General features: G+C 37.7%; 1 protein-coding gene across 1 annotated transcript in view; it reads right to left on the bottom strand.

Annotated features, from left to right (window-relative positions):
* The window catches only part of LOC117875514 (CUB and sushi domain-containing protein 1-like), a 1,845,931-nt gene that overhangs the window by 330,157 nt on the left and 1,492,838 nt on the right, over positions 1–22,936 (bottom strand). The window contains exons 25-28 of the mRNA XM_034766897.1: positions 18,598–18,789; positions 15,474–15,612; positions 11,419–11,606; positions 5,689–5,883 (exon numbers count right to left, since the gene is read on the bottom strand). Coding sequence (XP_034622788.1) covers positions 5,689–5,883; positions 11,419–11,606; positions 15,474–15,612; positions 18,598–18,789 — 714 coding nt within the window. The remainder of the gene's footprint in view (positions 1–5,688; positions 5,884–11,418; positions 11,607–15,473; positions 15,613–18,597; positions 18,790–22,936) is intronic.

Raw genomic sequence — 22,936 nt, 5'->3', positions numbered from 1 at the left:
GCAGCACATCATGAGCACAGCAATAAAGAAACATTAAAATAAATTAATAGTTATGAATTGAATGAGTGTAGAAACAGTGTAAGTGAGAGTAGAATCAGGCCCGCAGACATCAAAGGGTAAAAATCTTAACATTGGCACATGGGATATTCGGTGTGTAACTTCCCATTAAAGTCAATAAAAGTCAGAAACATAGGAATTGTCACGCTGGATCAGACCATGGTCCATTTAGTCCAGTATCTTGTCTCTGCCAGCAACCAGCACCAGAAGCTTGAGAGGAATATGCAAGAAACACCACAGTAGGTAGATGTAGGAATGTCTCATTCTAATCATTTGTACTTAGAGATTGGTTTAAACCATGAAGCACAAGGTTTTATTTGCCCTAAATATTCTTTTGTAGAATTAGCTATTATAATGATAGATATTTTCATCATTCATATAAAAGCCTTTTTATATCTTGTTAAGTACTTGGCTTCAATGACATCCTGTGAGAAGGAGTTCCACTGTCTAATTTTGCTCTGTTGGGTGGGAAAAGTATTTCCTTTTATCAGTTTTGAATTTGCTACATATAAATTTCATTTAATGTTCTCCCAGTGGTGTTCCAAGATAGGAAGTACAGACGCTCCCAGTCTACTTTCTCTATAACATACATACAGCTGAGTGAAAACTGGAATTTATACCACAAGAAGTTTCAATATTTTAACATTTGTTTTTGTCCCAACTGTGACAAAGATGAAATATCAATTTTTTTCACAGGATGAAATGTTAAAAAAAAAGAAAGTGTTTGAAAATGGAAAAATATTTAGTTTTGGCATTTTCAATCAATACATTTCTATATTTCTGAATGTGATTTTTTTTGTTTCAGTTTAATGTTTCAATTTGTTGAACTGCCCCAATGCTTTGTTTTTGAATCAGTTCAACATTAAACTGCATTTTCCTATTGTGGTGCATTGTCTCATGGGAATTGTAGGTCCCAGATATCATGCCCCCATTCTCCTTTATGGGCCAGGCTCAATGGCCAGAATATATTTCATAGAATCATAGAATATCAGGGTTGCAAGGGACCTCAGGAGGTCATCTAGTCCAACTCCCTGCTCAAAGCAGGACCAATTCCCAACTAAATCATCCCAGCCAGGGCTTTGTCAAGCCTGACCTTAAAAACCTCTAAGGAAGGAGATTCCACCACCTCCCTAGGTAACCCATTCCAGTGCTTCACCACCCTCCTAATGAAAAAGTTTTTCCTAATATCCAACCTAGATCTCCCCCACTGCAACTTGAGACCATTACTCCTTGTTGTGTCATCTGGTACCACTGAGAATAGTCTAGATCCATCCTCTTTGGAACCCCCTTTCAGGTAGTTGAAAGCAGCTATCAAATCCTGCCCTCATTCTTCTCTTCTGCAGACTAAACAATCCCAGTTCCCCCAGCCTCTACTCATAAGCAGGGCCGGCTCTAGGCACCAGCGTTCCAAGAGTGTGCTTGGGGTGGCACTTCTCAAGGGGTGGCATTCCAGCCCTCTGGGGGCAGCTCTTTTCAAGGGGCGGCACTCCGTTTTTTGCTGTTGTTTTTTGCTTTGGCGGTGGCACTCTGGCTTTTTTCTTTTTTTTTGCTTGGGGCGGCAAAAAACCTGGATCCGGCCCTGCTCATAAGTCATGTGCTCCAGCCCCCTAATCATTTTTGTTTCCCTCCACTGGACTCTTTCCAATTTTTCCACAACCTTCTTGTGGTGTGGAGTCCAAAACTGGACACAGTACTCCAGATGAGGCCTCACCAATGTCAAATAGAGGGGAATGATCACATCCCTCGATCTGCTGGCAATACTCCTACTTATACAGCCCAAAATGCCATTAGCCTTCTTGGCAACAAGGGCACACAATCTCCAATGATGAACCTGAAGCCATGTGACTACTACATGGCCAGAAGAGAGGCTGCTTTGCATCATGATAGATATAGTCAAGCCAAGTATCCCAAACCAAAGAGGGAATGAAGGCCTAAAGTACAACTCTCGTTAGACAATGTGCCACCATAGGGAAATGTATTTTAATGTTAAAGTGACTCAACACAAAATATTTTGGGTCAGTTCAACAAACCAAAATATTTTGATTCAGAGACCTCTCTTTGAAAATATTTTGTTTTGGTTTTCTTGATAGAAAATTAAAAAAAAATGGAAAAAAAATTCTATTTTGAAGAAACTGCATTTTCCATTGAAAATCATTCAGGTGGAAAATTCACGAGCTCTAAGTAGTTAACGGTCTGCACAACACTTTGAAAATGCTTGGTCTATCACCAAACAAGCTTTTGATGAAATACAGACTAAAGTCCTGTATTTTTCCAGGGAATATGTACAGCATAGACTGCAGCCTTTTCTACTGCCCTTCCAATATACCACAACCTGATTGAAAAAGGATTAGCAGGTGGAGGTTTTTAAGTCTCTGCAGCTATTCTCAGTTTTTTTGTTTAAGTGCAAAAAACGGTGATACTTAATGTCCCCTTGAGGGTAAATTTGTAGCACCATTAGGATTTAGAGTGAAACTACACACTCATTTCAACTGAACAGCCAACAGTAAGGATATCAAGAAGAAAAAAATTGGGTTATTTCATAATTATGTTAGGCTGAAGATGAACTAGGGACCTTAAGATGAAATATTTCATGTTACCCCAAGCTATTCAGTCTTCCATAAATATAATCTGTGAATTTCCTAGAAAAGTTCTAAAGCGATATTAAGTTTTGTACATCAGTGAACTTGGTATTAGAATAATAGAATCATAGAACTGAAAGGGACCTCAAGAGGTCTTCTAGTCCAGTCCCCTGCACTCAAGGCAGGAATAAATGTTATCTAGACCATCCTTGACAGGTGTTTGTCTAACCTGCTCTTAAAAATCTCCTATGATGGAGATTCCACAACCTCCCCAGGCAATTTATTCTATGGCTTAACTATCTCATCAGGAAGTTTTTCCTAATATTCTTCTTAAACTTCCCTGGCTGCAATTTAAGCCCACTGCTTCTTGTCCTATCCATGAGTAACATTCCTTCCTAAGTGGAGTACTTTGCATTTATCCTTATTGAATTTCATCATATTTACTTCAGACCATTTCTCCTGTTTGTCCAGATCATTTTGAATTTTAATCCAATGCTCTAAAGCACTTGCAAGCCCTCCCAGCTTGGTATCATCCACAAACTTTATAAGTGTACACTCTATGCCATTATCTAAATCATTGATGAAGACATTGAACAGAACCAGAATCAGACATGATGTCTGTATTTTATAACATTACATTAAAAATGGTGTCTAAGTCCATCACAGTGGTAGCAGTGCAGGTAAAAAGCACTTAGCAAAATCCACCTTTGTATATGAGAGAGAAACATCAGAATTAAAATAAACATTGAAAATTAAGGCAACTTGATGTTAGTAGGGTAATAACTGGATATAAAACATTTCAGTTCTTGGTTACTGCTTCAGCACCAGTTCAGATTACTGCATTGCAGAAAAAGGTAACAAAGAGGCACAAACTATGGATGAGTATGGTACAAACCCTTATATGTAAAAGAGCATAATGAATAAATGCTTTGGGAAATCTGTAAATGTACAGGATAGAGATCACCAACTAATTTCACAGAAAGAACAAGAGCCAATAGCTGGAAACAACAAGTATTATTATTATTACTTACTACTACCAATAATAAATAATAATTTGTATCAGTCATGATTTAGGATTCCATTGTGCTAAACGCTCTAGAAACACATAACAAGGTGTTTGACTTAGTACTACGTGACATTTTGATTATAAAAGCTAGGATAATATAACATTAACATGGCACACAGTAAATGGATTAAAAATTGGCTAATGGGTAGGTCTCAAAATATAATTGTATAAGGGGGATCATCATCAAGCAGGTGTGTTTCCAGTGGAGTCTTGCAGGGCTAGGTTTGTTGGCCCTATGCCATTTAACATTTGTATCCATGACCTAGAAGAAAATGTAAAATCTTCACTGAAAAATTTTGCAGATGACACAAAAACTGGAGGAGTGGTAAATAATGAAGATTTAGTTTGATCTGGATTGCTTGGTAAACTACTGCAAGGAAACAAACAGCTACATGTAAATTTATACATACTTACAGGCTCAGGGACTGCAAACAAGGAAGTAGTAACTCTCAAAAAGATTTGGGGATCATGGTGGATAATCAACTGAACATGAGCTTCCAGTGTGATAGCGTAGCCAAAAGAGCTAGTGCAATCCTGGGATGCATAAAAAGGGGGATTTAGAGGAGGTGTAAAGAGGTTCTTTTATCTCTATATATGGCACTGGTGAGGCCATTGCTAGAGTACTGTGTCCCGGTCTGGTGCCCACAGTTCAAGAAGGATGTTGATAAATTGGAGAGGGATTCAAAGAAGAGCCTTGAGAATGATTAAAGGATTTTTAAAAGAAACATGCCTAATAGTGAAAAACTTAAAGAGCTCAATCTATTTATCTTAATAATGAGAAGGTTAAGGGGTGACTAGAAATATAAGTATCTACACAGGAAACAAATATATAATAATGGGCTCTTCAATATAGCAGAGAAAGGTATAACATGATGCAATGGCTGGAAGTTGAAACTAGACAAATTCAGACTGGAAATAAGTATACTTTTTTTTTAATGTTGAGAGTAATTAACCACTGAAACAATTTACAAAGGGTTGTGATGGATTCTACATAATGGACAATTTTTAAATTAAGATTGGATATTTTTCTTAAAGCTATGCTATAGGAATTATTTTGGGGAAGCTCTATGGATTGTGTTATATAGGAGATCATACTAGATCAGGGATCGACAACCTTTGGCCTGCAGCCTGCCAGGGTAAGCCCCTTGGCAGGCCGGGCCGGTTTCTTTACCTGCCGTGTCTGCAGGTTCGGCCGATCGCGGTTCCCACTGGCTGTGGTTCGCCGCTCCAGGCCAATGGGGGCTGCAAGAAGCGGCGCAGGCTGAGGGATGGGCTGGCCGTCGCTTCTTGCGGCCCCCATTGTCCTGGAGCAGTGAACTGCAGCCAGTGGGAGCTGCGATCGACTGAACCTGCGGATGTGGCAGGTAAAGAAACTGGCCCGCCCGCCAGGGTGCTTACCCTGGTGGGCCGTGTGCTAAAGGTTGCCGATCCCTGTACTAGATGGTCCCTTCTGGCCTTGGAATCCATGAACAAAAAGATGGTCCCTGTCCCAGGGGGCTTCCAAACTAAGAATAATACAACAGACAATAGATGGATACAGCAAACAGTACAAGCGGAACACAATCCATGTCATTAGAGCTTGACAGCTGTTGCTGTTAATTTGAAAATAATAAATGTTCTCTGTCTAGTACAACATCCAGTGGACATCTATACAGATTACAATATCATCTATTCCATAGTACACATAGGGAAAGTTGTGGGATCTCATATACTAATGTGTAGTAATTACTGGCAAAGGGTGAGTGTTTTGTAGTGGCTTCTGTACCTAAAATCTGATTAAGTAGTTTTAAACAATACATGAATTATTAAACTAACAGAAAACAATTAGTATTATCATTATTTTAAATAAAAAAAATCATAATCTAAGGGGTTTTTATATTGGGTATGCATTTGGAAGCAGAGTAATATGACCTCTTGGATTTAGAACCAGTCTCTGAATCCATTAACTTTATACAAAAGGGGAACAGTATCCAATATAATACATACCATTACAAGATGGCAATACTCTGTTCCATGCTGGTTTTCCATCAACACCAATCACACATGTTATAGTTGAAGGATCAATAATCTTATATCCAGAATCACACTGATAAGTAATAGTCGACCCAAGTTTGAAGTCTGTTCCAATTCTAGTCCCATTCATTATGTTTCCAGGGTCAAAACAAGCTTCCCGTGGTTTTTCTGTTAAAATGGATTATAAATAAAACAACAGTAATCTCAATACAATATATGTACTAAAATATGCATTTAACAATCAGCAGTTGGGGGGGAGGGATAACTCAGTGGTTTGAGCATTGGCCTGCTAAACCTAGGGTTGTGAGTTCAATCCTTGAGGGGGCCATTTAGAGATCTGGGGCAAAATCAGTACTTGGTCCTGCTAGTGAAGGCAGGGGGCTGGACTCAATGACCTTTCAAGGTCCTTTCCAGTACTAGGAGATGGGATATCATAATTAATTAAATTATATTATTAACAGTTTTAAAATTAGATTCATGTTTCCATCTTGTTATTAGAATACATTTTCTTACTGTTAAATATTGCTAGGAGGTCATTGATGCTTGCCTAAGCTTATCTGTCTGGACAAGAAAATTACACCTACATCATTTAGTAAGATATTAAGAAAATCTGCAAGCCACAGCCTTATAGATGAGCATCAGGCACCACTAAAGTAATTGACTTAATGTACCTTCTCTACACACTCACACATATCATACATCATTTGAAAGCTTAATATGTCTACTTTATGATGAGGTATGATGGGGAAGTGTTAAGTGGTGCTATTACCATAGAAATGGGGATAAACAATGACACCAGCAACAAGTTAAAACGACCACTGAAATATTTGTAATTGTTTCTCTTAGTTTAATGACTATGTATTTTTTCAAGACATAAAAATGGATTTCTTGGTAAGCTCAAAGCATATGTTGAACACGTTGAATTTGTCACTAGCCATCGTTTGTATTACAGCAATGTTATCTCTGATATACACTGTTGTTTCTCTATCATATGCTCTTAGCTCATGGATTCTTTTAGCTTAAGCTTCCAGATGATGCCCTAATTCAGCTTTGTCTGTTCATCTCATTGTTCCTTCAGCATGGAAGAGGGACATAGACACAGGCCCTATTATGTGACTAAGAACAGTTGTAATTGAAACCATCATCTGCACATCTTGCTAAGGACAGGGTTTGTGGAAAACAAATTCTGAACTGATAGCTGCTGTGATTGTCTCTCTTGGCAGATTTAAATTTGGTCTTCTTGATGACATCAGCAAATGTTTTGATGCCAGATTTCCTGACTGGGCTGAAGATGCTACATGTCCCATCAGAATCAAATGCACCTCTTACAAATCTCTCCATTTGTTCTTCTCTAGCATCTTCTATTTTCAGCAGAGACTCTTGTACATAGGTTGTACATAGGTTGATAAGCATATCTGGATGTGTTTCAGGGGCAAATGGGTTTGTCATATTGTTGATGACATGACTGGCAAGAACTGTAATGTGCTCTTCAGATCACTTCAGTGCAGAGGCAAGTTCTTGTTTGTGGACTTTGTATTCATTACTTGTTGTTAGATCACTTCTTTCTCTGAGAACTTTGTATATTCATAATATGAAGCTGTATATTGTCATCTCTAGCACTAATATTGACCTATGCATAAGTATCACTGAATTAAAAAGTTAGTTTATAGAATATTTCAAAGGCTAGTACTGCATGCATAGGCAATTATAAATAAAAAACCTTTTGCCAGGCAGACTAGATGCTACGTTACCTGTACAAAAGCTTACAAATTGAGAAGCATTTCATTAGGAATTCACATACATTTATATCTGTCCACTATGCAGTAAAAACTATGGGCACATTACTTACTGCTATTGGTGCGCAATCTTCAGTGAGAGACTGATCTGGTCAATAAATTCCAATCGAAAATATAGAAAACTATTATCATCACTTGCGAGATACTTTGACAATTAAGACTATGCAATGTGAAAACATTTCATGTTAGTATCTTGCAAAATGCTAATATTCACCATTTTTGTCATGTGCTAAACATTTATGGGGAAAAAAACATTTCCCTTGCAAAACCAATAAGAAATCTTTTAATACATTGTTGTTTGGTAGCTTTGACCAATGAACACCACATTATGGTGTTGAAATTAACTTAAACAGTAAAAAACAATCAGAATCATGTTGCAGTGTTTCTGGAACTGTGCAGAAAATTACACTTTATCATTTTGGATACTACTGTTTCACCTCTCATACATCTTATATCACCACTTCAGAGCTCCACATCATAAATCGTCTAAAATTACATAAAATAAGCTTTCAAATGATACATTATGTTGGTCTGTATAGAGTTGGTGTATTAAATTCCAAAAATATTCCAAAACTTTGGTGGACGTAGCCCATTCCCAACAGTTGTCAGCTGTTGTCAACAGTTGTCAACTGTTGGAAATGGGCCACATCCACCCTAATTGAATTGGCCTCATTAGCACTGATCCCCCCCCCTTGGTAAGGTGACTCCCATCTTTTCACGTGCTGTATATTTATACCTGCTTACTGTATTTTTCACTCCATGCATCTGACGAAGTGGATTATAGCCCATGAAAGCTTATGCCCAAATAAATGTGTTAGTCTCTAAGGTGCCACAAGGACTCCTCGTTATTTTTACTGATACAGACTAAGACGGCTACCCCTCTGAAACCTGTATTGTTGTAAGATAGTTGGATAACTTCACAAGGGGGAGTTAGATGTTACAATGCTTAACTTTAACGTACCCCTCCACCTACCAGAATTCAGAAGCTAGAGTTTGGCTCCCAAGTTCCTCATGCATTGTATAGGGAGAGTTAGGTGCTTAAGAAAGAGATTCAAAGAAACCAGCACACTGAGTAGGGAGCCACCTAAGTTATCCAGTAGGAAATACCAGTGACAGGAGTGTAGCCTAAGTCATGTTGTGCCTACTTGCACTTGCGATTCACAGCCATGAATCCTATTCTGGAGTTAAGCATTTAAGTCAGGTCAGCCCTTCTTCACAAAGAAAAGGGTGATGAAGATGTGGTGGTGATATCCCCTTCCCCCCTTATGGAAGGGAATTTAGGCGCCCGCAGGTTAGTTGGCAGCTGAGAACGGGCTTTATGAATGCTATTGGAGTTAAATCTTGAATTTAAAGTAGTAGTTAGGCACCTAAATTACCCATGTGAATCTAGCCTAGTACAAATACTACAAAAAAATCCTGGGTCCATTGAAGTCAATGGGAGTTTTGTCATTTACTTATAATAATAATGGAGATATCCCATCTCCTAGAACTGGAAGGGACCTTGAAAGGTCATCGAGTCCAGCCCCCTGCCTTCACTAGCAGGACCAAGTACTGATTTTGCCCCAGATTCCCAAGTGGCCCCCTCAAGGATTGAACTCACAACCCTGGGTTTAGCAGGCCAATGCTCAAACCACTGAGCTATCCCTCCCCCCCGAAATCCTTCAATAGGGCCAGGATTTCACCCACTATATTTAAGACATTAAGAACTAATGAAAACTAGCAAAATAATAAATAAATAAACAAACAAACAAACAAGCAAGCAGGATCCTGAATTTCATACGAGTCCACAGCCACAATATCCCCCAGGTATTGGACAGATTATCAGCTACTATGCTGGAACAAATTGTTAACCAATCTAACACACTGATGTGTCAAGTTTAAATAATTCTTTAAGGATTAATAGGCAATATTAGTTCTGATGTTTAATTCATTGATTGATTCATAATTTGCATTATTAAGATATGACCTTATTTCAAGAATGTGGTTGAGATGATTTTTAACTAGCATAATTTTATGGTTAGAAGGCACTTTGCAGTTAATTAAATGGAAGCACTGTATTAGATACACTTTGCAGTATTACAGTGGATACAAATGTTATACTTTTTCTGTTATAATAAGGTATGACACCTTTTTGGCAGGCAGTGTAATTACATTAATGGAGGTGCAAATATTATATAACACGGTTCTCTTTCACTGTATTTTCTTTGTGTTGTTTTTCTGATTATTATAATACTGTTCAAAATCTGCCTGTTTATGAAGTAATGTCTACCCTGCACTGAATAACTTCAGGATGGATGGCAGAGATGTTTATAGAAAATATACACCAAGGCCTTTGGTTTTGGAATGTATTATTACAGTATATGGTTATTACCAAGTTAACAGGACATGCCTTCCAGTGATTAATTATTATTATACATGCATTTTCAGGTAGTTTAGATTTAAAATTTACCTTTCTGCTGTTTGATATACAAAGAAAAATGGGCTATTTTTATTCAATATTTCAAGAACATTTTGTTATTTTATATGTATACTTTTATAATATAAAACCTATTATAAATGATATAATTATATAACTTATTTGTGTATTTCACTCTCTCACTCTCTCTCTCTCTCACACACATATACGTAGAGAAGGAAGAGAGAAAGTTGGGCATTCTTATATCATTTCCTTTGTGCAACTTTTCCCTTTCCCTCCTTACTATTCCACAATACTATTCCTTACTATTTCCTACATAAAATAAATGTATTTATTTTTATTCGTATTGTGTTTCAAATTTATTTGAGAAGAGATAGGCCAGGATTCCCTGTACAAACAATGTAAACACAAATATATCATAGTTCTTCTGGGGATAGGAGTCTTGCTAGCCTGAAGGAAAAAGGGTGAGGAAAGAAGATAGTTGAGAAATGAGAAGAAGGGTTTAAGTGGGTTGACAATTCATGTTCTTTGGGTTTTAGTTGTTTCTCATTTTCTTTTCTTTCACAAAGAGTATGGAGTTTTTCTTCAATTGACTGGAATGAGAAGTTGAGGCCGTATCTTTGAGGCTGAAAGCTTGAAAATTCTGAGCACAGATGCCAATCTAAGCAGAGAAATAGCAGCTCATTTGAGAAGAAAATGTTGCATATCCACAGGATGGTTATTGAAAAATAACTAAAAAGTGATTATATAAATCCTTGCACTCTGGCTAATAACAGCTGCCAGCCAAATTACAAGGATTCACATACTCTGTGGTTATTCTGAAATAGCCATACAATGTGTATGTAAATCTTGCTGCAAATCACCCACAACCAAAGTGCAGAAAAAAAATGCATTGGTATGTATCAGTAAATGTACAACATTCCTGTATTCTAATTGGGTGAGACAATTCCATTTCAGTAGAACACTTTCTAAATAACAATGGCTATCTTTTTTTATTTACACCATTTCTCCTTCCTTTTAGAAGATGAGAGTGTGCAGGGATGTCAAAAATAAAAGGAGAAAAAATGCCTTTTTATGTACCTCATCATTTGCAAAGGGATTTTTTAAAAGATAAATTGGAACAATAAATTAAGAAGTTGAGATTGTGATTTCATATTTGGTTATAAACTTGTATCTTTGAATGAATGAAATATTATTTAAAATAGCATTTTCTACATTGTTTTTACATTGAACATTTTCAGAGGGCTGATATACCACGAACATAAGACTGTCATCAATTAATCACACAACACCAGTATGTTAAAAGATAAAAGAGTAACAAAAACATTATTTATTATGTATATTTTAACTTTTAAATTTATTTATATGCATTCACACAACTACAAACATATGAAAAATAAGTATATTATGTGTGTAAATATAGTTTTAATTAATCCTAATTTGAGACACTTTCCTTCTGTGTGTTGACACATATTATGTTAACAACAGTACCTTTATATTCAATGGCGAATCCTGACATGCCAACAGAAGCATCACTGCGAAATGCTAGAAATAGACTATTAGCACTGCTCTCTATTCTTTCAGGTGCCTGGGAGCCTTGAAAACTGCCAATTAGAGGACTGTTAGAATCTTCCCCTTCATAAATATGTAGAAAATCATAACTGGGCTCCATATTGAAACTGAAATAAAGGAAAAGAGAATTACATGGTCTTTATTTTTTGAGAAATTATTTACTACTTTAATGCTGTGGCTGCCTTTTCTTTTTTTAAAACATGTTTTCATCTGCAGAAATAAAGGAATCCTTAAAGTATATCCCACAATCCAAATACAACATGCCTTGTAAGCGGTAATTGATCAATGTCTAATTTAAACCAAATTGCCCTAATGTGAAGAGCTCCCAACACTGTAACTTATTTTTGTTGGTACACAGTTAGATTCAACTGTAGCATTTAGTTCAGAACATTAACGGTAACATTTTAGAATTTAATTTAGGGAGAGTTTCTTAGTGAATATTACACTAGACTGAAACCTGGTAGACTTAGGTACTATGCCAGTTCTACCTCTGGTCTGCTGGGTGACTTTGGGCAAGTCACTTCTCCTCAGTACCTCGGTTTCGCCATCTATAAAATGGGCAAAATGATATTGATTCTTTTATAAAGTTCTTTGTGATCTATGAACTCTATGTAAGAGCTAGGTATTTTTACTATAGAATTATAATCAATGCATTATTAATATGTGTATTGTAGGGTCTACAATGTATTACAGGAAGGGAAACAACACATATTTATATCATTGTACACGTCAATCAGATTCAATGAAGGCAGTACAGCAGAAGGGGATCCTTAAGAGAGACATAAACATGGACTAGGCAGTGGCCTTGAGATCAGTTAAGGGAGGCTGTGTGGATGGAGGCACAAAGACAATAATGTGATAACCTTATAATGATATGGACTGAAGCTGAAAAATTGCTGTAGTGGAGAAGGTCCAAGGGCTACATGAAGCTCAACAATGAAAGACAAGTAGGCAGGGGGGTTGTGGGTTTTGCTTTCTTTTCTTCCTAATCACCTTCTGGATACAAAGCCATAAATAAATATTTTGTTGCCTCTGTTATAAGTGTTGCAGTTAAATTTTCTTCTTTTTTCCCCTTCTCTGATTATGATTATTGTTATTATTTAGGGAGTGCTATTAGTCTACATATGGACCTTTCCAAGACATATAAGACGACAGTGGACTAGGTCCTTGGCTGTGACTAAGAAGTGAACAGCACAGGCTCTTATAAGGGTTTGTTACCTGGTGGAGCAATGTGCACAAAAAAGGTGTCATTTCTAAAGCACATCAACATGTTGTGTACTAACTGGCTCACATAGACCCTACTGCTGCACAATAATGCAGACTGCGGAACTTTTAGTTCACATCAACAGAGTCTACATGGGCCAGTTAGTACACCACATGGTGCTCTTTAGAATAAAAACCCATCTAGTGTACATTGTCACACTGTGTACACAAGCCCTAGGTTATTTCACCTGCCAATGGCCTCGAGAAGATGAAATGGCAGACAAGAATGTCTTAGGCCTTGTCTTCACTATGGAAACAAAGATGTTTTCTTAATTTATAACTAACTCAAGTTAAATTCCTAATGAAAAGAAGGCTGTTTGTAGTTTTTACACAAGATTACAAGTCAAATTAAAATTGAGGCTGCTCCATAGTAAAAAATATACCTTTTTTCATAGTGAAGAAAAAGCAACAATGTAGAGGTATCCTGGCCTTGACTCCTATACTAGCAACAGGGATGCAAGTGGCAAGAGAGTCTCTATGCTAGTTGAACACGAATGGATAATACTGCTTATATTGGGGTGATCTCCCTAAGGCTGGGTATTACCAGCTTTACTGACAGATTGCCCCAGTGGCAAAACACAATGGAGGGCTTGGTCTAAGGTCTTTGCCCTCTGTCCAACTCCAATACATTACACAGATCAATGTTTAACACAAGGAAGTTAGACTGTCTATGAGAGTAACATACAGTAGGACATCTGCAGGAAATAACTTGGTTCTGAGGAAGGATCTAGAGAAGTCTGGGGGCAGCTGACATAGGCAAAGTGGGAATCTATTCCAAGTGTAGTGGTTAAGCATAAAAAAGCATGAAGACAATAAAGGCCTCTTCACATTTTTTGGTCTTTTTTATCAATCCAACTATAGTGCATGTCAAAGAGATCTACATATTTAACACCTTATAACACATTTAGTTGAAAAACACATGTGCAATACTCATTTTAACAAAACATGAAACAGAGAGAGCCAAAAACTGTTGATGATTCCTTGTTCTTATACCTAGGCATTTTCACCAGCCCATTCAGCTTTTGTTTTTGCAGAAAACAGCATTATGAGACATGTAAATGTGGCTTTTACTCAATGTTTGCTTGTTGTCACCCTTTCAACATACAGAGAGAATTTCCCACGAAGCTGAAACTATTGTATGTTAATCACTCAGCCTACAAAACATTTTGGGCCAGATGTTGCCCACTCTTCAACTGGGTAACGCTTGTGCAAATCAATGGGAATTCTGCTCATAAAAAAAAATGTATGATACAGCAATTTATCTTTTCATCGGAATAAAAAAAATGTATCTGCTCTATGGAACATTTGAATTGACATTAGGAATATGATTACTATAATGGCTTCTACTAGGTAATCAATGTTTTATTCCTCCTATGAATATCAGTGGATGGAATGAAATGTCAATGCCAAAGCAATTGATATTTGTAGAACAATTGTTAAAAACAGCAACACCAAAATGTAATCAGAGAACATTTGTTATTGTTAAATATATTAGTGGGATTAAAGTAAATGAGAAGAGATGTAATCATCAAGAAGCATAAGGACATATTTTAGATATTTTTAAATGAATAAGCCTCACTTCAGTTTAATGAAATTTTTCAAACAAGCACAGGGAGTAGCCTCTGCAAGCCTCTTGCCAAATACACTAGTAATACAAACAATGACCAATTGTGAAAAAGGCAGAGGTCTTCATGTATAAAAGCTCACTACTTCAGACATGCAGACTATGCAGACTAGCCCACAGCATAACAGGCAGCTATTGATTTCTGCACCCCGGCCTGCAAGATCCAACTCCCGCTGATGTCAATGGGAGCCGAGTAGTCCTTCCAGCCAAACTTTTAAAGTTGGGTCTAAACATAGTAGATTGGAACTACATCTACTAAATGTTTACACAGTAAGAATCAATTTTCAGAATAATCATCTTTGCTTATTAGGTGACCATTATTAAATAATGTTAAAGTATTTTTCTGAAGGGCTAATTCAACGTAATAACTTAGTGAAACCTACCTTCACAGTTCTGGCAAGTGACTCTCATTTTCATGATAATACACTATTTAATGTTAGCCTGAAGACTTCACCAGACAAGAAATGGTATACAGATGAATTAGCAGCAAAGAGTCCTGTGGCACCTTATAGATGCATTTGGATGCATACGAAGAAGTGGGTATTCCCCCACAAAAACTCATACTCCAATACGTCTGTTAGTCTATAAGGTGCCACAGGACTCTTTGCTGTTTTTACAGATCCAGACTAACACGCCTACCCCTTTGATAGATGAATTAGGTATCACACAATGCAGACATTGCATTAATATGACAATGAAATACACGTATTTCAAACACTCTGGGTAGTATTATTCCCCATTAATATAGAGCCATCCCACTCAAATTGTCAATGATGCAACATATGATACAAATTAAATGTTTTTTTTTTTAAAAAAAGCATTATTCCCCACACATCACATACGGTTTTTGCTGCTTACACATTCGGCACAAAAAAAATACAAACCAAAACAAACAACCAAAACAACCTATAAAGCTAAATATTTTGTTTCTTTCATGTCATTCTGAAGCAATGATAAAATAGGTATTAGATACATTCTCTAGGGCTTAGGAAATGTAATTGGGAGTTCTATGTAGTGATCAATTATATAATTTTTAGATGTGACATTTAGAAACCTGATACATAAAGGGATTTTCTAGAAATGGTACCTTTTGAATATCAAAGCAATGACAAAGTCAGGGTTTACTTTTATTCTCCAGTCACATTCCTTCCCAGGAGGATATGGCTGTGGGTAGTTAGGTGATAAAATAACACCCGCCGGACCTGTCAGGTTTCCTCCACATGCAGCTGTCAATACAAAAAGGAAAAAGAAAGCAGTTACATGTTAAACAAAAAAATCACAGACAAACTGTTCAAATAAGAATTATTTGGCTTTTTTTATTTTTTTATTTTTTTTTAAAGTCAGAATAGTTTTTCCATTCCCAACAAATGATCTCTTTATAGTCCCAACAACAAACACATCCTATTTTACACATATTTTCCCCAATTTAGTTCAAAAACAAAGTTTTCCTATAATCTGAAAATGCAATAGAAATCTAAGTAATAAGGTCTTTGGGTTTGATTAGTGATTTTATTCCAGCTGCACTAACAAAGTATTTAACTTTCACCCGATAAACTTCTCTGTCAGAAGTGGAGGGCCCAATAGTAATTGACACTTAATGATGCTATTTTCCTTTGGCCATAGAAGAAATATAAAATACTTTGATCCAATTAACAAAGGTGTTAACCCAATTCACAGATCCAGGCACTTGGGCAAAAACAAAGAAAGAAAGAAAGAAAGAAAGAAAGAAAGAAAGAAAGAAAGAAAGAAAGAAAGAAAGAAAGAAAGAAAGAAAGAAAGAAAGAAAAACACACAGCTAACAAACCAAAATTCTGAAGTTAGGTGCCTAAATCAATATTTAAACACCTATGTAATAAGGGTGGTTTGCAGAGGTGCAGAGCTCCTACCATTGTGATTGAAGTAAGTATTACTAATCAACCAAGCTGTGTTTTAATAAAAAAAAAAGGTTCCTTTTATAGGTAATTATTTTAGTAAATATTCACAAATCTTCAGTGTCTTCTGATGACTTAGCTTGAGGTAAAACATGTGACCATACTCAGGAAAGTTATAAAGTATAAATGCAACATAAAACATTAAACAAACAAGAATAGTGGTTTGACAATGTACAGAACGCTAATAAGTATAGCTATTAAATTTCAGCCATCCACAATATAGTGGAATAAGAACTATCTGAGAATATTAAAGGCTGTATATCATGGCTTTATAGAACTCCGAGGATTCCAATACTGCTGTATATATGACAGTAAAGATTATTTTAAATAGAAAACCCCCTCAAGGTCATCCTGAGTAAAATGGAAAATTAAGTATGTGCACATAATTTCACTACAAATTACTCTCTCAGCAGATTAATTAAAATTTAGATTTTTAAAACAGACTATAAAGAGATACAGATTGAAGTATGTTAATTGGACAAAGCACTGAGGTTTATTACAATTGAAATAATACCCTAGAACGTTTAATCTTCATAATCCAGAAATCAATATGTTTTGTCCTATCTCTAAACTCTTTAATTAGGGGTGAATCCAAATCTCTGGGAATTATTACTCGATGATTCATGGATTAAAAATTGTTTTATTGGCTGTAACCATCAGATGTTCAAACTTGTCCTTATGCAGTGCTGCACCACACAAATAGGAACTTTGAAAGACATTTTGCAGTGCATGTGCTGCTCCAAATCTGCTACCTGTATGGAGGTCGGAAATGGATGGGGACTGTGTCTTACATCCTTCTTATTACTTCTGAGAGAGCTAGTAATACTAGCCAGGAACATTACTTGCATTCAGGGAAGTAAAAGGACTGCAACTATGCTGTGTTCAGCCTCTGCAGAAAGGGCCCAAAGAAAAGAGGGAAGAAAGTCTTGTACACACTCCAACGGTCAACAGTGCAGGGACCAGACACAATCTGACCCTAAAGGATTATTAAATAAAGTGTCCAACCTATCTCAAAGCAATTTGGCCATCGTAAAGTCCCAGTCAAGAAGGAAAATTGTTAAACTTTGCAGCTGATGACCCAAGGGAGCTGTTCAAGCCATCTGGGTTGCGGCGCTCTCTAATGCTACATGGTGTATGCAGCATAAGAGTTAATTAGATGGCAAGAACCCTACCTAGCAGCAAAACAGTGATGTCCCTATAACATACCTCAGTAAGACTTCCAGGCTCCAGCCTTTTCATGCACTAACCAGAGCCCCATGGAAGAGATATTCCATATATGTAGGATGGAAGGTATCAAGAATCAAGAATAGTGAAAGGCAGGAAACTTTATTCCTTCCAGGCAGTTCCACAAATGGACATGCAAAAGAACTTTTATTTCCATTCTTTGGGCAGCAGTGGCAATCTGACCTTCCCTCTGTACGTACATATGTATCTATCTTAAAATTTTCTGAGAAGATAAAACTTAATGAAAACAAATTACTACATGGAGGGTATCAGAGGGGTAGCCGTGTTAGTCTGAATCTGTAAAAAGCAACAGAGGGTCCTGCTTCTCAAAGGTGCCACAGGACCCTCTGTTGCTTTTTACATGGAGGGTCATACTCATGAGAGAATCAGTTTGTTGGTTTTATCCAAAATGAAGAGAAAAAATCTTTGCTTTTTTACTATAGGTCAAATGTTTCTGGTATAGAGTTTGGTATTAAGGTGAGACCAGTTTCATATATGGCCCCTGATTCTCACCTGACTAGGGTTTAAAAACTACAAATTAATCACTAACACAAAGTGAAAGTTTTAACAAGTAAACAGTAATATAACAAATTTGATACTTTATACTTATTGAATGCCTTTCACCTGAGACTCTGAAATATCTATAGTATATAGATATAGATTATTATCTCTGTTTTACTGAGACAGGGAAACTGTAGTTCAGAGAAATGACTTAGCCAAGGTCACATAGTAAACTAGTGGCAAAGTCATAAGTATTACCCAGCTGCTTTGACTCCAAGTCCCCTGCATTAACCATCTGACCATGCTGTCTTGCACTTAATTAACAATTTCTTGAAGCTTGTCACCTTCACCATAAACAAATTTTCAAAAATAGATTATGCTGGAAAAATCTGTTGTTAATAATAGCATTCATCTTGAGAATCAGACTGTCAATATTTAAAAGTTTGAAAAGACTGAGTTTTCTAGAAAGCACTACTTTAACATCACCATGGTAGGGTCACCGGTTGGACAAGCTAAAAACTTAAATATGATCTGCATTAGCTTCAAGCCCAATACCTATGCATGTTGGAGGATCAGGTTGCCAAAAGAATCGGTTATTCAGCTGCACACAAGTAATTTTGGCCTGTCCTTGGAGCTGATACCCAGGGTCACACTGAAAGGTGGTGGTATCGCCAGGCTCTCTGCTGTCTCCATATCTGGTACCATTCTGTGGAGTCCCAGGATCATTACATGTTGATGCAACTGATGCTATAAGAAAACAATGAAATGAACATATTTAAGACATATGCACTACATTTTAATAAATACATAGTGCAACATTTTATAGACATATCCAATCAGAGACAATATTATTTGCTTATCTGTTTTCATGGGCAGACAGTTTGTTTGTTTCTACAGGAATTTTCCCACTGAGATACATCATACTCATGTTGGCTTCTGGCCAGTTTCCTCAGGTGAAAAACATGGCCTGATAGGGAAAAAACTCAGGCTCTTCATTTTCTGTCCAGTTAATCCATCAAACAAGCTAACAATTCCCTTCTCTTCCTTTGATGCTTCAGCTATCAATACGTATTTAAGTGATATGACAATTTGTATATGACAAATGTCAGAATGTAAATAACATCATTTTACTCTTTGAGTGCCTAACAGCATGGGAAGGGAACATGCATGGGAAGTCAAACAAAACAACCACCATGTGCAATCTTGGGGTTTGCATTACAGAGGTATGTAAAACTTTCTCAGAGGATACTCAAAGGAGATGTATCACATCTTCATGTGTTAGGGTCAAAATTTCAAGCGAAGTTTAATTTGTATTGAGATGGCATAATAGTCATTATCAGATCTTCATGATGAGTAAATCCTCATGCATACAAATGATTATTATTACTATAATGCCTAGGTGCCCCAGTCATGGACCAAAACAGTTCCTGCCTTTTACATGTTACCTCTCCTTTGCCTAGCTCTTATGTGTAACACATATTAACACTTTGTCAAACTGAGGCATCACCTCTATTCTACAGACATTTGTTCTCTTCATCGCTATTAGGCTGGTGTTCTCTTTCGCAAATTGTTTTGTCTTGTCTTGTGATGTTTTGGCCAATTATTTGGTCATGTTTTGGTTTTGAACAGATTTTTTTTTTTAATTTGCTTGGGACAGAAATTTGTTACATCAAATCTCACTTTATCACCTTCATGTCCTCTCTGTATTGTGCCGCTCGATACATTCCTGATCTATTGCTTTTATTGAGATGATTCCTACTTAATAATTATATAAGGCTTTTCTTTGTCCAAACACTTTAACCGGTCAGTACTACTTTGAGATTTATAACCATTGTTCACATTTTACACATGGGGAAACTACAGCAATGTGCATTACTGGTCATGATTACTTTGTATTGTGAATACCATTTTGGATATTATTGTTCTGAACATCTGTGCTGTAATATGTAATTGTGCAAAGGAGGTTTGTAGACATTAAATTTAAAAAAGTTTGTCAATATGGCTGTGAACTTCCCTCACTCAGAGCCCAATCCCTTGCATATCTAACTCTACGGACTAATAGAAATTTTGGCTCAGAAGGCAAGTAGGATCGCACCCAACTTCTTTACGTTTTTTTTTTTTTTTTGCTACCTTTCACAATTTCCCTTAATTATTTTTGGTATACCTGTCACTACCAATGTGTCATACTTTAGCACATACTCCTCTAAATGCAGCATCCTGCATTTGTTGGGCAAGATTCTCCTCCTCCTGCAATTTATTGAGTGCAGTTAGTTGCCATATCCATAGCTTTTTTCTGTACTCATAGCCCAAGGGCGGGAAAACTTTTTGGCCTGAGGGCCGCATCGGGTTTCATAAATTGTATGGAGGGCCGGTTAGGGGAGGGGGTCGTGGCCTGTCCCCCACCTCCTATCTTCCTATCTGTCCCCCCCCAGGACTCCTGCCCCATCCAACCCCCCCTCCCGTTCCCTGACAGCTCCTCTGGGACCCTGCCCCCATCCACACACCCCTGCTCCCTGTCCCCTGACTGCCCCTGGACCGCTGTCACCCTATCCAACCTCTCCTCTCATTCCTGATGGCCTCCCTGGGACCCCCGCCCCATTCAACCACCCGTTCTCCCTGCCCACTGACTGCCCCTGGAACCTCTGCCCCTGTTCGCCCCCTGCTGCCCCATCCAACCCCCCCTCCTAGATACTAACAATTTAGGCTTAAATAGAGACTGGGAATGGCTGAGCCATTACACACATTGAATCTATTTCTCCATGTTAAGTATCCTCACACCTTCTTGTCAAACTGTCTTAAATAGGCTATCTTGATTATCACTACAAAAGTTTTTTTTTCTCCTGCTGACAATAGCTCATCTTAATTAATTAGCCTCTTAGAGTTGGTAGGACAACTCTCACCTTTTCATGTCCTCTGTAAATATATATATCTCCTCATTATATGTTCCATTCTATGCATCCGATGAAGTGGGCTGTAGCCCACGAAAGCTCATGCTCAAATAAATTTGTTAGTCTCTAAGGTGCCACAAGTACTCATATTCTTATTAACACTGTAGGTATCTCTTTATCCTTAAAGAAGAGAGTACAAGGAAACAGCAGAATTCATATAGAACAGTGCATATTTCATTTTTGATATTCTTCCAGAAAAAACAACATAGGAGGAACACATGTCCAGATTCTGTAACTCTTACTCATGTTGAGAACTATCTCACTCTATGAGTAGTCCCAAAAAAAGTCCATGGGAATTGTCTAGCTGAAGCTAGATACATTCATACTAGGTACAAAGCATACTTTTTAAACAGTGAGGGTAATTAACTATTGGAATAACTTACCTAGGATGGATTCTCCATCTCTTGGAGATGTCTTTAAATCAAGACATCCTTCTAAAACATATGTTATGACTCTTACAGAATTTATGGGCTCAATGAGGAATTACTGTGTGAGATTCTGTGGGCGTGTGTTATGCAGGATATCAGAGTAGATGATCAGAATGGTCCTTTCTTCCCTTAAGATCTATGAATACTCACAGAGTAAACTGCTCTTCAATGTGAGTATGGATGGCAGAATTGGGCTCTAACCTGCAGTGCCCACACTCACACTGAGCAAGTACCTTACCAAATGTAATTAAATGCAGCACTGCCCTTTAAAAAATTAACTTATGCAGTTAAAATGACAGTCTCTTTTTACATAGACTATGCCCATTAATTTTCTTCCACACTAAAGACAAGGAAGTTACTTACCTGTAATTGGAGGTTATTTGAGATGTGGGGTCCCTATCTTTATTCCACTGAGGGTTCATGCATCCACACCATGCATCCAGAGCTGGAGAATTTGAGAGTAGCAGTGTCTGTTGGTCTGTGCATGTGTCCTTGCTTTGCCCTCATGCTTTCATTTGAGGTGATAAAGGTTGGGACAGACCGACCGCATCTCCAGTTCCTTCTCCATTGCAAATCGAACAGATCCACAGCAGAGGGGAAGAAGGGCATGAAGTGGAATACAGATAGGAACTACACATCTCAAAGAACTGCCAGTTGCAGGTAAGTAACCTCCTCTTCTTCTTCAAGTAATGGTCCCTATTGTATTCCATTGAGGGTGATTAACAAGCAGTACCTAATTCGGAGGAAGGTGCGAGAAAGAGGATGAAATGGTTGAACGGACGCAGCCACGCCATATGATGCATTCATCACAGAGTCCTGCACCAAGGTGTAGTGCACAGCAAAGGTATGCACCAAACTCCATGTGGCCGCCCTACATATGTCTGGAAGTGACACACCATGGACGGTGGCCATAGTCAATGCCTGGGCTCTTGTGGAATGGACTCTCCATCCAGGGCAGAGGCAGTCCTGAAAACTGATAACATAGTGTAATACACCCCAAAATCCACTTGGAAATCCTCTGTATGGAGGCTGCCTGCCCCTTAATCCTCTCAGTGATAAGAAGTCTACAGGACTTCCTGATCGCTCTTGACCTCTGTCAGTAAAAGCTCAAGGTCTGCTGAGGTGCGAGGCTTTGGAAAGAAATCAGGTAAGTGTATGGGTTGGTTGGGATGAAACCAAGATACAACCTTTGGTAGAAACTTGGGTGTAGGCACAAGGAGACTTTGTCCTGAAATGTGGTGAAAGGAGAATCCGCCATCATGGCCTGAAGTTCATCTACCCTTCTCACTGAAGTAATAGCCACTAGAAAGGCAACTTTCATGGAAATGAGGTGCATAGAGGCTACAAGGGCAGTTTCATTAACGCTGATAGAATGAGGTTGAGGTGCCACTGAGGGGCGATAGGTTGTATGGATGGGAAAGTCCTGAGGAGACCTTTCCAAAACGTAGTTAGCCAACAGATGTATAAATACAGAGTGTCCTTCCATGGAAAGAGGGTGATGAGAGGAACTAGCTCTTA

This window comes from Trachemys scripta, chromosome 3 (genome assembly GCF_013100865.1).
Source record: "Trachemys scripta elegans isolate TJP31775 chromosome 3, CAS_Tse_1.0, whole genome shotgun sequence".
Lineage (NCBI taxonomy): Eukaryota > Metazoa > Chordata > Testudines > Emydidae > Trachemys > Trachemys scripta.
The sequence above is the reverse complement of the archived record's forward strand: the minus strand, read 5'-3'. Positions and strand labels throughout refer to the sequence as shown.